At 37.4% G+C, this 12,925-nt stretch overlaps 1 protein-coding gene across 1 annotated transcript; it reads left to right on the forward strand.

Moving 5' to 3' along the window:
• The first annotated feature begins 656 nt into the window (after positions 1–656).
• SPL3 (squamosa promoter binding protein-like 3) lies at positions 657–2,697 on the forward strand. Its single transcript, XM_010261969.3, has 2 exons — positions 657–1,254; positions 2,207–2,697. Exons 1-2 carry the CDS (start codon positions 917–919, stop codon positions 2,436–2,438), a joined length of 570 nt encoding a protein of 189 aa, XP_010260271.1. The 5' UTR covers positions 657–916; the 3' UTR covers positions 2,439–2,697.
• Positions 2,698–12,925: the final 10,228 nt, after the last annotated feature.

The raw sequence follows: 12,925 nt of genomic DNA on the forward strand, positions 1-12,925 counted from the left end.
AGGGTCATAGGGTTAATTTTTATAAAGCTTTCATTCCCAACTCTCATTTACGATTTTCCATTGACCTACCTACTACTGTATAGCTGTTGGGGTACAGTATTAATTCCATGACTCCATGTCCATATCTAATGACTTTTCTTCCACCCCTAATAAAATAAAGCAAGTAAATACAGTGCAACCATCATCACTTCTCTTTCTTTATACTGTAAATTGTAAAAACAATGTAACTCTCCTCTCTATGTACAGAGAGCAGGGCAAAACTATGAAGAGCGTACAACACGCGTCTAAGCATGGCAGGTAAAGCTTTGAAGTGTAAGGTCGTCTTCGCACATAAAAACAGAATAGTCGCTCTCAGAACGATTCGTGCAAGTGATGAAAAAAAAAATGAAAAAGAGGAAAGCCAAAGATGAATTAATCTCACAGTCACACCTGCTGGTTGGGAGTTGGGGGATTGAATTGATGATCACTGTTACTGATGGTCATGGACCTTGTGGTTGGATTTGTGGATAAGCTAAAACTAAAGAACACGCATGCTCAAGCTCAAAGTCGGAGATTGTGACCACCAACCCACCAACACAATACCCAGAAAGAAACAAAAAAACCAATCAAAAAAAAGAGAGAAGAGATTAAATTAGGCAAGCAGCATTACTACACCTTACTCCTCCAACCCCCAATCTTAAGCGCGGCTGCTTCCTACCCTCATTGGTTTCTTTACCTATTCACTACTTCCCCCCCCCCCCCCCCTTCCCCCCTCTACTGACAGGGAAAAAAAATGGAGGTTGTGGTCCTCACAATTCCCTCCCTCCCTTTTTCACCTTTTTCTACTGCCTTCTTCTTCTTCCTCTTCTTTGCAAGTATCGTCTCTGTTCGACCTTTCTGTTATTCATCAGTTACATCCGATAATCATTCTCACTGAATGGAAAAGATTATGCCAGACGGGAGGCAGAGCTTGATCAAGGACAAGGCAAAGAAGGAGGTGGTGGCGGAGGAGGAAGGTGATGAGGAGGAAGAGGAGGTTGGTGGGTTCGAGGACGACAAGAGGAAGAGGACTACTGTCGTATCTCCACCCAGGAGGAAAGGCTCAGCTGGGGGAGGTGGGGTTGCCCCGCCTTGTTGTCAGGCGGAGAAGTGTACTGCTGATCTCACCGAGGCTAAGCGCTACCATCGCCGTCATAAGGTCTGCGAACAACATGCTAAAGCTCCGGTAGTACTTGTTGCCAGCCTCCGCCAACGGTTCTGCCAGCAATGCAGCAGGTCAAGATCGACGGAACCCTAGCTTTTGCTTCCACATTTCTGGCTTGCTATGTTTGATTATAGTTGTCGGAACTACTTTTTTGGGTGGGTTTTACACCCTTTTTCTCAATTGGGAATATGGTGCTTGTAGTTGTAACCTTAGTTATCTAGTTGAATTTTGACATTAGCCAATCGAATTGAAAAGGGGGAGAAATTACTCTTCTGGTTTAGACCTTTTACATCTTATTACTAGGAATACCCTTCGCTACTAGCTGGCTGGTTAATTACAGTAGGCATTTTAAATTCTTGCAAATTCTAAAAGAGATCCCTTCCAATTTGCTTTGGATCTGCATGTATGTGACTGTAGCCTTTAGTTTTGGTATATTTCCATGGTAGAGTCTTGAATTCCTTTTATCTGCTCATGTTAAAGGGTTTCCTTGCTTTTAGCTTTGTTGGGGTTGTTAGTTCTTTCAAAGTGGTTGAGAAGGAACCATTTTTGTTCTCGAATTCAGATAATTAAAGCATTATGTTTCCAGAAAATTTATGGCACCAGTGATTTCCATGCACAAATTACACTAAAGGTTTCAACCTGTGCAGAAGTTCTCAGTACTTCTTCATCCATGAATTTTTATGGTCAGTTTCAGTTTTATGACATAAGGTGGGCTCGTGTATCAGCGATTGGATATTTCAATCATGGATTGAATCCCTTTCTCCCATAACCCAATCTCCACATCTTCATCAAATAAAAATGGAATCCACAATCTTTCATCTTTCATTTTTACCTTTAACATCAAATATTTTGAAGATATTTCTTAGTAACGAAATTGTAACAATCAACCTTGATACACTATAAAATTTGCTGTGTTAAATGATCTCCGGAGTTGCTGATTTTGTCGAGAAAAAAGGTGAAAGACAATATTCGGTTTTCTCTACATCTGGAATCTGTATGTTGTCCTAATGTTCTTTTGAACAGGTTCCATGAGCTATCAGAGTTTGATGAAGCTAAAAGGAGTTGCCGTAGACGCTTGGCAGGACACAATGAGCGACGAAGAAAGAGCTCTACTGAATCTCATGGAGAAGGCTCAAGCCACAAGGGCGTGGTACCTCAGCTGAAGGAAAACCATTGCAGGCAGGCTGATCAAAGTGGGAGGATGCAGGTACCCCATACAGGATCTACCACTTATAAACATTTTCAGATCAGATAAGATCTAACCATTCATCCCTCAGCATGCTCTCTCTCTTCTGTCATCCCAATCTTCTTCTTTATGCACTGATTACAGTGCCTTATATATAGTGAGGAGTTGTATCTAAGGGAGACAAAAATCAACAGCATTGTAATATCATTTCATGGTCATGTTCTATTTGCCACTTTCAGTAGTAGGCATGAACTATTTGATGTCTTAAAGTTAGTGTTCATGTAATAGTTTCAGTTTCAGTGAATATTCACAACTTGTTACGCCTTAAGAGTAATCAGTTCTAAAAATAAGCCGCCTTGAGTGGAAATTTTGGTACCTACCATTTGAGGAGTGATAAAAAAATGTCTCAACTCAAGGAGTACCATTAGCTTCAATGCTTGAGGAACATTCTATATGGTTCAAAGTATCGATATGCCCGTGTATCGGCAGAGGTGTATCGGTACTAAAAACCATGAACATTTATATATTTTTTCTTTTTTTTTTCTTTTTTTTCAAAACTTGGTTTTTGGGGTATTTTTAAGTGTTTTGTTTATTAAAAAGGGGTTCACAAAATACCTATAAATAGATGTACTGAGATTCCAATGATACGGTATGATACACCTGATACGGGGCATATTGTATTCAAAAGAATTCAAAATTTATCTAGCTATTATTGCAAATTAATCTAGAAATATTCTCATTTCCAGGGAGAGATGAAATATGAAACAGATTAAGATTTTGTGAACACTTCTGAGGACAGAGGACTTCAAAATACATGAGTCATGTATCATATCGTTGGGGAGTTCACAAGGGTGCCGCCCCACAACGTCTCACAGCACATTCCCGCCATGTATTGGAAACATCTCCCGATAATAGTACCAAAACCGATGATGTCATCACCGGGAGATGTTCCCAATACACAGCTACACCTGTTTACAAGTGTTTCAGGAATCTTTTTTTAATAAAACATCCCAAAAAACCAAGTTTTGAAAAAAAACTAAAAGCTAAAAAAATGTACAAACGTACATGATTTTTTATACCGATATGTCTCTGCCGATACACAAGGCGTATGATACTTTGAACCATACAATCAAGAAAGACTGCTATATTTCCCAACGTTATCATCTGAAAGCTTTAATTCCGATATTTTGTTAATTAGATTAGATACATTGAGAGCTTGTACTGAAAAATGTTTAGGTTAAAGCTTATAACAAAATCATTCAATTTCAGTTTAGGTGAAAGCTTATAATTAAAAAAAAAAAGATAAAAACAAACCGAACGTCTCTTTTCATGAGTCCCACAGTCCACGTTGTCTGGGGAGCGAAGAGATCCCAATTCATTCCCATGAATTTGCGTATAAAGTCGTTGTTTAACTAGGATTTTGGTACACAAGACAAGCGAAGTGATGAATGATCTCTTTAGTAGACCTGGGTGGAGCCAATTTCTTAGTGGATGTAATCATCATTGAACCAAAGCCATTCACTCTCAGTGTTTGCATGTGCAGTGTCGTCTTTTCTGGTGTCAGGTCAGGAATGGAGCTAGCCGTATTGTTAGTTTCAAATTCAATTCATAAGAGGAAAAATCTAACCCAGGCCAATTGTGGTGTCTGGGTTCTAATACCACATATGTTGGTGATAGCTTTTCGAACTTCAAAGGCATGTAGAAGTGGAATGAAGTCACTTTCATATCATTTTAGGGCGCGTTTGGTTTTCAGGAATAGGGGTCCGGAATCGGCCATTCTGATTCCATCTGTCAGAATCCTATTTCTGTTTCTGGTGGAATGACATTCCCCTTTTTTTGAGAATGAAATCTCATTTCAGTTTATTCTAAATTCCATTCCAATTCTTATACGAACCCAATAGAGTATGAAAATAAACCATTCCGATTCCAAGTTTTCAACTATAAACCAAACGGACCCTTAATTCTATAAGCATGAGCTTTAAAAAAAGTGAAAATTCCCCATCAGTACCTGTACTTTGGCTTGAGTGACAATTTGGTCAAACTTTAAAATGTGACAATTCAATACCTAAACTTTCAAAACGCGACAATCTAATACATATCGTTAAATAGACCATCGGTTATATATGTCACGTAACCTCATGTGTGATTTAAAACTTTTAAAAATATCAAAATTACCCTTAAAAATAGAACACTTTATTCATCATTTTCTTCTTCAAAATATGAAACAGAACCCAAACTCTATGTCACCGAGAGAGAGAAAATAAAATCTGCTTGAAAAACTAAATTGAGAGAAAGCTTTGGGGCATCAGTCCTGAAAATCCCAGTCTTGGACCAAATTGTCACTCAAGACAAAAAATCTATCTCCATTCTGGGTTCTCCACTTGTATTACTATTACCTCAAGGCGACAATAGCTTCGATGTGCGTGCCGAATGTGCAAGAAGAAACTGTATAACAAAACCATTTTTTATGCAACATTTGCTGCTGCCCTAAGTATGCAAGAAGCAACTGTGCTTAATTTCTTCACAGCTCCAAAGCTCTGCTATGCAACGTATCTCCCTCTGTATCCGTGTGTCTCTGTCATTATCTCCCCTATATTACTCTATTCTGTTCTAAAATGCAAAACCATTTTTTATGAATTCAACCATCTCAACTGGGTTTCAAGCAGCACCTAAAGAGAGCAAGGCTGGACTATCCGATTGAGAGGGGAAGAGTAGGGAGGACAGTTAGTGGGGGTCCATTTCATTTTATGTATCTATGTACGATTTATAAATATAATTGCATGCTATTAATTTAAGTGGATGACCAACATATGAAAGAGGGCGGGGCAATAAATTGAGGCAAGGGGTATTGGTGTTGGTGTTGGTGTGTAGCTGACTGGTCCAATTTTATCTGCTGTATTTGTAGAAGATGTAGAGATAGTGAAGCTTAGCTGTAGGGTTATTTTTGTACTTTTACTTTTCTTTTCTGTATATCTCTCTTTGTATTATAACTCTCATGTATATTAAGGGCAGATTTGTCCTTTTACAACTTAATATAAATATTTCTTTTAGGGTGTCGACTGAGACATGTTGTCACACCCACCATTTGGCTGTGTTGTCTCTCTCTCTCTCTTTCTCTTTCTCAGTTTTTCAATCTGACTCTGACATGGTATCAAAGCCAGGTTACGATCTGATCTACGAGTGACTACTTCCTCACCTCTTTCTTATCTGCTATCTAGAGTACTCCCTAACAGTATTTGGGAGGCTCTTGAGTGTTCTTAAATCCAATTTCTAAAGCTACTTTTAATCAAAACTCAATAGACTTCGTTCTTGGACTACTGTGCCACCAAATTTCTCTTTCGGATTGGATCTCCCTCTAGAAGCATCGGATCAGGCTGTAACTTCAGATTTAATGTCGCCTAGGGTAGATCTACTGTTTCCAATTGGTTTGGTTTGAATCGGATTTGATCTAGAAGGGTTTTGAGACACTTCAGAGTTCGATAGACCCTTATAGTTTCCTTTTCTAGACAGACTGAAAGGTACTTCATTATTCTACTGTTTTGAACACTTTTCTCTATGGTTTTTCTTGCTCTTGTGATTCAATGGCATAAAAAAGAATAAAAGTTCTCCCCATCAAATTTAATGGTACGAACTATGCATTTTAGAAATTCAACTTCCAATTTCATGTTGAGGCGAAAGGTCTCTGGGATATTTGAATGGATCAGTAGTTAAACCTGATGATTCGGACATCAAGGGCCTTAAATAGTGGAGAACTGATAATGCAAAAATTGCATCTTGGATCTTAATATCCGTTGAAACTGACATTGCAATTCCTATAAGAGAATACAGGACTGCTTGTGAGATTTATGAGTATCTCGAAAGAGTATATCAGCAATCAAACACCTCAAGGCAGTATCAGATAGAGGTTGACATCTTCTCCTATTATCAAGGAGAAAGAAAGGTCCAAGAGTACTATGCTGGGTTTATTAACCTTTGGACCGAATATGAGCTTGTTCACATGGGGAATGATCATTCAGAATGTTGTGTGAAGTATATGAAGGAACATTTCGATAAAAGAAATATTATGCACTTCCTAATGCATCTCAAACCTGAGGGCCAAAACCAGATTTGCCACACAAACTACTCTAAATGGAAGGAAGGAGTCTAACATTGATACGGTCTTTCTAGCAACAAAACCAAAAGAGAAGAAGGACTTCTCTAAAATACAGTATTATGAATGTAAGGAGTTCGAACATGTTGTTTCTCACTGAAAGAAAAAGAATACATGCACCTATTGTAAGTAAGTTGGTCATGTTATCACTAAATGCCCCACTCGACCTCAGAAAAGTAGTGGATCAAATCAGAAGAAAGGAAGCTACAAGGCTTATTTGACAAGTGTAAATTGATCAAATGCAGCATCCTCCATTACTTATGTGACTGGGCAGAATGACACCTCAGGTAGCATGTCTGAAGAACGAATTTGACAGCTCATGTCCTCTATTATCTCTTCAGCCTTCTCTGCTATGGGCCTGTCTGGTAAGTCTCCTACCTATTGTCCCTCACTGAACCATCTATGGTACATTGACTCAGGAGCCTCTAACCATATGACAGGGACCACTCTTGGTCAATGTCCTAAACCCCATCTCCCCAATAAACACATTGCCACTATTAATGGTGAAAAATTAGATATATTTGGATGTGATGATTTATATTTATCTACTTCTAAGTCATCTCCATTTCATTTGTCCAAAACCCTATTTGTACCTAAGCTTACTGCCAATTTAATTTCTGTTGGCCAACTTGTAGAGGAAGGTAACAATGTCTCATTTACTTCTGATGGTTGTTTGATACAGGACCGGCAAACTAGGGAGGTGAAGGGGAAGGGGTGTAGACTGGGAAGATTCTTTGCTCTATAATTTGAGAAGAATAAAATTGTGCCTACTTCTACTTCATGTTTGATTTCTACTACTTCTATTTTTGAATCTGTTAATTGTAATAAAGATTGGCAGTTGTGGCATAAATGACTGGGCCATCCTTTCTCTAAGAAACTTGATCAATTGTTTTCCTTTGGTAGTTTACCTATTTCTAATGTTTCTGTTAAAAATGTGAATAAAGACTGCATTACTTGTGGCTTATGTAAGAGTCATATTTTTCCTTTTCCTTCTCATTTTGAACATGCAACAATCCCTTTTTATTTAATAGATAATGATGTTTGGTCATCTCCAATTGTCTCACGGATGGGTTTTAAATATTTTGTAACCTTTATTGATGACTGCACTCATTTCACTTGGGCCTATTTTCTTTGAAAGAAATCTAAAGTATACTCCGTATTTCAGCACTTTCACACCTATGTTACTACATAGTTTGATGCCCGAATTTGTGTGCTACAACCGGATTTAAGGGGAGAGTATATTGATGAAGATTTCCAAAACTACTTAAAACAACATGGAATTCAAACCCAAAATTCTTGTCCAGGCATCCCACAATAAAACGGGGTTGTAGAAAGGAAAAATGGGCATATCTTGAGTGTAGTTAGAACCCTTTTACAGGATTCCCACGTACCCTCTTGGTTTTGGGTAGAGGCGGCCAACACTGCTGTGTATCTCATAAATCATATTCCATCATCAGTTATGAACAACTCCTCTCCTTTTCAATCCCTCTTCCACAAATCCCTAGACCTATCCATGCTCAGAGTATTCGGATGTACTTGTTTTGTCCACCTTTGACCCCATGAACATACAAAGTTAACTACACAAGCAGCTTTGTGCACCTTTATGGGGTATAGCTCTGAACATAAAGGGTATCTTTGCTATGACCCTTTGTTTCATCATCTTCAAATTTCTTGTAATGTAGTTTTTCTTGAAAGTGTGTCATTTTTTGAACATATTGTGAAGTTCCCAACTCCTTCTGTTTCCTTCCTGCATAGTTTTGATTCTATAGGTACATCGGATACTTCATTGTCACCTCCGCAACAACTTCAGACCTACTTCAGGAAGCAACAACCTTCTTCAGTCTCCATCCCCCCTCTGCTCCACCTCCAGTTGCTAATCCAATCACTCCAGCTACCTCAATAAGTATTCAAGACCTTCCCTTTGAACCTATTGCTCCTATTTTACGTCGTTCCTCTAGAATTTCTCGTCCACCTAACCGTTATGGTTATTCATCAAACCATAGCTCATTTTTTGCCTTTTTATCTACCACAAATATTCCCAGATCTTATTAGCAGGCTATAGCAGAACCACACTGGAAAGATGCAATGGATTCTGAGATTCGAGCTCTTCTGGAGAATGACACATGGGACCTAGTCAAAGCTCCACTAAGATCTCTCTCATAGGAAGTCGATGGGTCTATTCTGTGAAACTAAAATCTGATTGGAGCCTAGATAGATACAAAGCTAGACTTGTTGCATAGGGTTACAAATAGGAATATGAGATAGACTATGAGGAGACTTTTGCTCCTGTAGCTAAGATGACCACTATATGACTTTTGATGGTTGTGTCTGTAGTCAAACAGTGGGCAATTCATCAGATGGATGTCAAGAATGCTTTTCTCCATGGGGAATTGAAAGAGACAGTTTACATGAAGCCTCCTTTGGGATATTGTACAGATCTGCAGCTTGTTTGTTGTTTGAAGAAGTCACTTTATGGCCTAAAAAAAGCTCCTAGGTCTGGTTTGAGAAGTTCAGATTTGTCATCACTGATGTTGGCTTTATTCAGAACCTTCTGATTACTCCTTCACCCTACAGTGGAAGCAAGGAGTAACGATATTACTCTTTTATGTTGATGATATACTTATTACAGAGGATGACATAGAAGGAATTTCTAGGCTACAACAATTACTCAGTGAATCCTTCAAGATGAAGGACTTGGGACCGTTGACATATTTCTTAGGCCTTGAGGTGAATAGAAATTCTCGTGGCTACTTTGTTAATCAACAGAAGTATGCGGCTGATCTGGTTAAACTGGCAAATCTTAGTGATTATAAGATTGTGGACACTCCACTAGAACTGAATTTGAAACCCAGCAAAGATGATGGGTCTCCCCTTGAAGATACTACCCTTTATCGTCAACTAGTGGGCAGTTTAATCTATCTCACCATGACTCAGTCGAGCATATTTTATGCAGTTCAGATAGTAAGTCAGTTTGTGTCTTCTCCGAGACAACCATGTTTATCTGCAGTTCATTGGATTATAAGATATGTACGGGGCACACTGCCACATGGGATATTCTTCTCCTCATCATCTCCCATTCATCTTATGGCCTATGCAGATGCTGATTGGGCTGGATGCCCTGACACCGACGGTCCACAACTGGCTGGTGTGTCTTCCTAGGCAACTCCCTTATCTCATGGAAATGCAAGAAACAAGCTATTGTGTCCAAATCTTCCACTAAAGCTGAATACAGGGTTATATCTTCCGAGTGTAATGAGATCATATGACTTCGGGCTCTTCTATTTGAAATACTAAGTGAGCCACCATTGTTTGTTCCTCTTTATGCAGACAACATCAGTGCAATCAAATTTGCATCACACATAGAAGTCGATTGCCATTTCATTCGCAATCTCCTTCTTAAGGGTACCATATCTCTCCTTCATGTCTCCTCCAAGCTCCAACTGGTAGACTTGTTAACTAAAGCAATGACACGGGCTCGACATCTATTTCTCATGGACAAACTGATGCTTATTCCTGATCTAGTCGTAGGGCTATTTTTGTACTTTTACTTTTATTTTTTGTATATCTCTCTTTGTATTATATCTCTCATGTATATTAAGGGCAAATTTGTACTTTGATTTTAGTAGATGGTTAATAAAGAAAATTAAATGATACTTGAGGGTCAATTTTGTCTTTTCACATGCCACATAATAGCTCGTTAACAGTAGGTACTAAATTATCGTGTTTTGAAAGTTCAAGTACTAGATTGTCACATTTTAAAGTTTGGGGACCAAATTGTCACTCTAGCCAAGGTACAGGGTATTGATAAGGAATTTCCCAAAAAAAAAAAACAACTCTTTATACTTATATTATAATAAAACCCAATTTCATTTTATATGGTAAAGTTTTATGTTTTACCATGTACAAATGCCATTACAAAGTGGTGCAATTTACCATAAATGGAGACATCATTGGTCCCAACTAGTTGAACCAGCCTTGGGTAGTAGGGGTGTAAATGGATCGAATCAAGCAATATCCAAATTCGAATCCAATTAGAAAATTTGATATTTGAATTCAATTTGATATCCAATAGATATTGAAAATTAATATTTCAATATCTGTTTCAAATCAAATTCGACCAATTAATTATTTTAGGTAATTAATAAATATATAAAATAAATATTTTATTTATATAAATATATTAATTATTTATATAATTTAATTATTATATATAATTATATAAAATATTTAAATATTTCATATATTATATATAAGAATTAAATAATTGATCAAATTGAATCAGGTCATATCCGAATTCGGATCCGATTAACTAATTAGTATGAATAGGATATCTGAATTCAACTAATTATAATATTCAAATTATCTGAATCTGATTTGATTATATTGAATTTTGAATTTAAAATCAGATTTTTGAATACCATTGACACCCCTATCATGTAGCCAACTGAGTCACAGATTTTGGACACTTTTAAATGTTACAACGGGCGGACCACCTAGTTAAACCAGCAAACTGATGAACCAAACAGTTGATTGGGTCGATATCAGTGAAATGGAAGGTTTATATGCATATATTCACAAAAACGCTTCAATGGTTGAACCAAAAAATTGGACATTTTTCCATCTTTCTTCTTATGTTTTATAACGAAATAATCATGTTTATGTGTATAAAATTAAATAAAATATATATATATAAAGGAAATTTATGATTTATGAAGCCCTCCATGTGCCTTGCACGTGAAGGCTTAATTAGTGTATTATTAAAGAGTGATTTTGATTTAAAGCAATGCAGGTCATATTTGGCGGGTGTAGACCACTGTTTTCAAAACTGGACCGGACCGGGAACTAGTCACCTGACCGGTTCCATTTTCCTCCAAAACCATTTTTCCCCTAAAATCGTTGATTTTGATCTGAACTGGCCGGTTAACCGTTCGAATGGTTTTGACCGTTTTTAAATTTTTTAATTTTTTTTAATTTTTTATTTTTTTATCAGAACGAGCCGGTCGTTTGGGTCAAACGGTCAGACCGTTCGAACGAACCGATAACTAGACCCCTGAGCAATTCTGTCATCGGTTCGTTTTTAAAAACCATGGTCTAGACATAACAGACCACCTTCTTCCATAGCATTGCATTAGAGAGAGAAGGAGAAACTTCCCCAAAATGAATGAAGAGAACACATTTCCTACGAATCCAGGTCAGTGCTTTAATGTTTAATCCGACACCGGCTTGACGTGATATTGTTGTCTTTTTCACCGAAATTACAGGGGGTGGTATCCTGCCATAGTGGTCGCAGGAAATGTATTCTCCAAAATCAACTGCCTAATGAGCCATGAGGAGTCATCTCTGATCTCTCATGGTGTTCGGAGTTATTTCATTATTACTGGTTTGGTCTAAAGAATAATTTCAACCAATATTCTTATACTTAAAAAGATAAAATAAGAACCTAAGTTAGATAACATGTCATGCATTCCAATCACGCATATGTGGGATTTGAATTTTAAATTCCGGATTGCAAATCCAACCCGACAAAATCCCACATTCCGGATCATTTTCCAAAAGTCCATCATGCAAAACCTCAGAATCAGGCCACTGATGAAATATGAAATCAGGTCAGACTATAGATCTGCACATAGAATCCCATTATCCCAACAAATGCCTTTAATTCTGGCTAAAACTGGATTTTGGGCTGGTATCAAATTTTAGAATCTCATCTATTATAAATAATAATAGGATATGGTGGATGGTGGTTTTGGTCCAATTCGGTCCAAAATATTTATTAGATTGGACTGGACCTGGTCCGCCCGTAACAAATTTATATTGGATTGGGTTGTATTAAGCAAATATCTGGTCCATTGATATAAAATAAAAATATTTGTGTTCAATAGACTGAATTTAGATTGAAACCAATGTAAATCAAAATGAATTTGAACAGATTGGACGGTCCAGACATTGAATTGGATCGATCCAAATTAGTCCAAAACATTCATTGGATTGAATTGGACCTGATCCATTTGTAATGGGCTCACATTGGAGTGGATTAGATTGGACCAAATCCAGTCCAATTGACACCCCTATTTCCAACAATATAAATTTTCCCATTTTACAAAATTGAACTAAATTTTATGTCCTAATAGTTTAAAGGAAACAGTAATTGTTCAACTTGTGCAAGTATCCACATGGCCGTTTGAACTTTGAACCATTACTCAACCTAGACATCACCCAAAGTATCCAAAGGGTGTCAATGGGCCGTGTATCGAGGGGTCCAGCCTGGGGTATCCATATTGGTGTAAACATATATATATTGGATGCACGTGCACCCATACAAGACTTTTTTGAAAACTTTAAAATAAATAGTGGGACCCTTTAAAACTTATAAAATTTAAAAATAAAAAATAAATAATATCGATAT

The sequence above is a fragment of the Nelumbo nucifera genome, chromosome 1 (genome assembly GCF_055504915.1).
Source record: "Nelumbo nucifera cultivar China Antique chromosome 1, China Antique-T2T, whole genome shotgun sequence".
In the NCBI taxonomy this organism is placed as follows: Eukaryota; Viridiplantae; Streptophyta; class Magnoliopsida; order Proteales; family Nelumbonaceae; genus Nelumbo; species Nelumbo nucifera.

What these genes read in the sequence shown, in the direction of transcription:
- SPL3 (XM_010261969.3), top strand. Translation starts at nt 917, where the DNA reads ATGGAAAAGATTATGCCAGACGGGAGGCAGAGCTTGATCAAGGACAAG. An exon ending in TTCTGCCAGCAATGCAGCAG is followed by an intron (nt 1,255 to 2,206) that starts GTCAAGATCGAC and finishes TCTTTTGAACAG; the next exon opens with GTTCCATGAGCTATCAGAGT.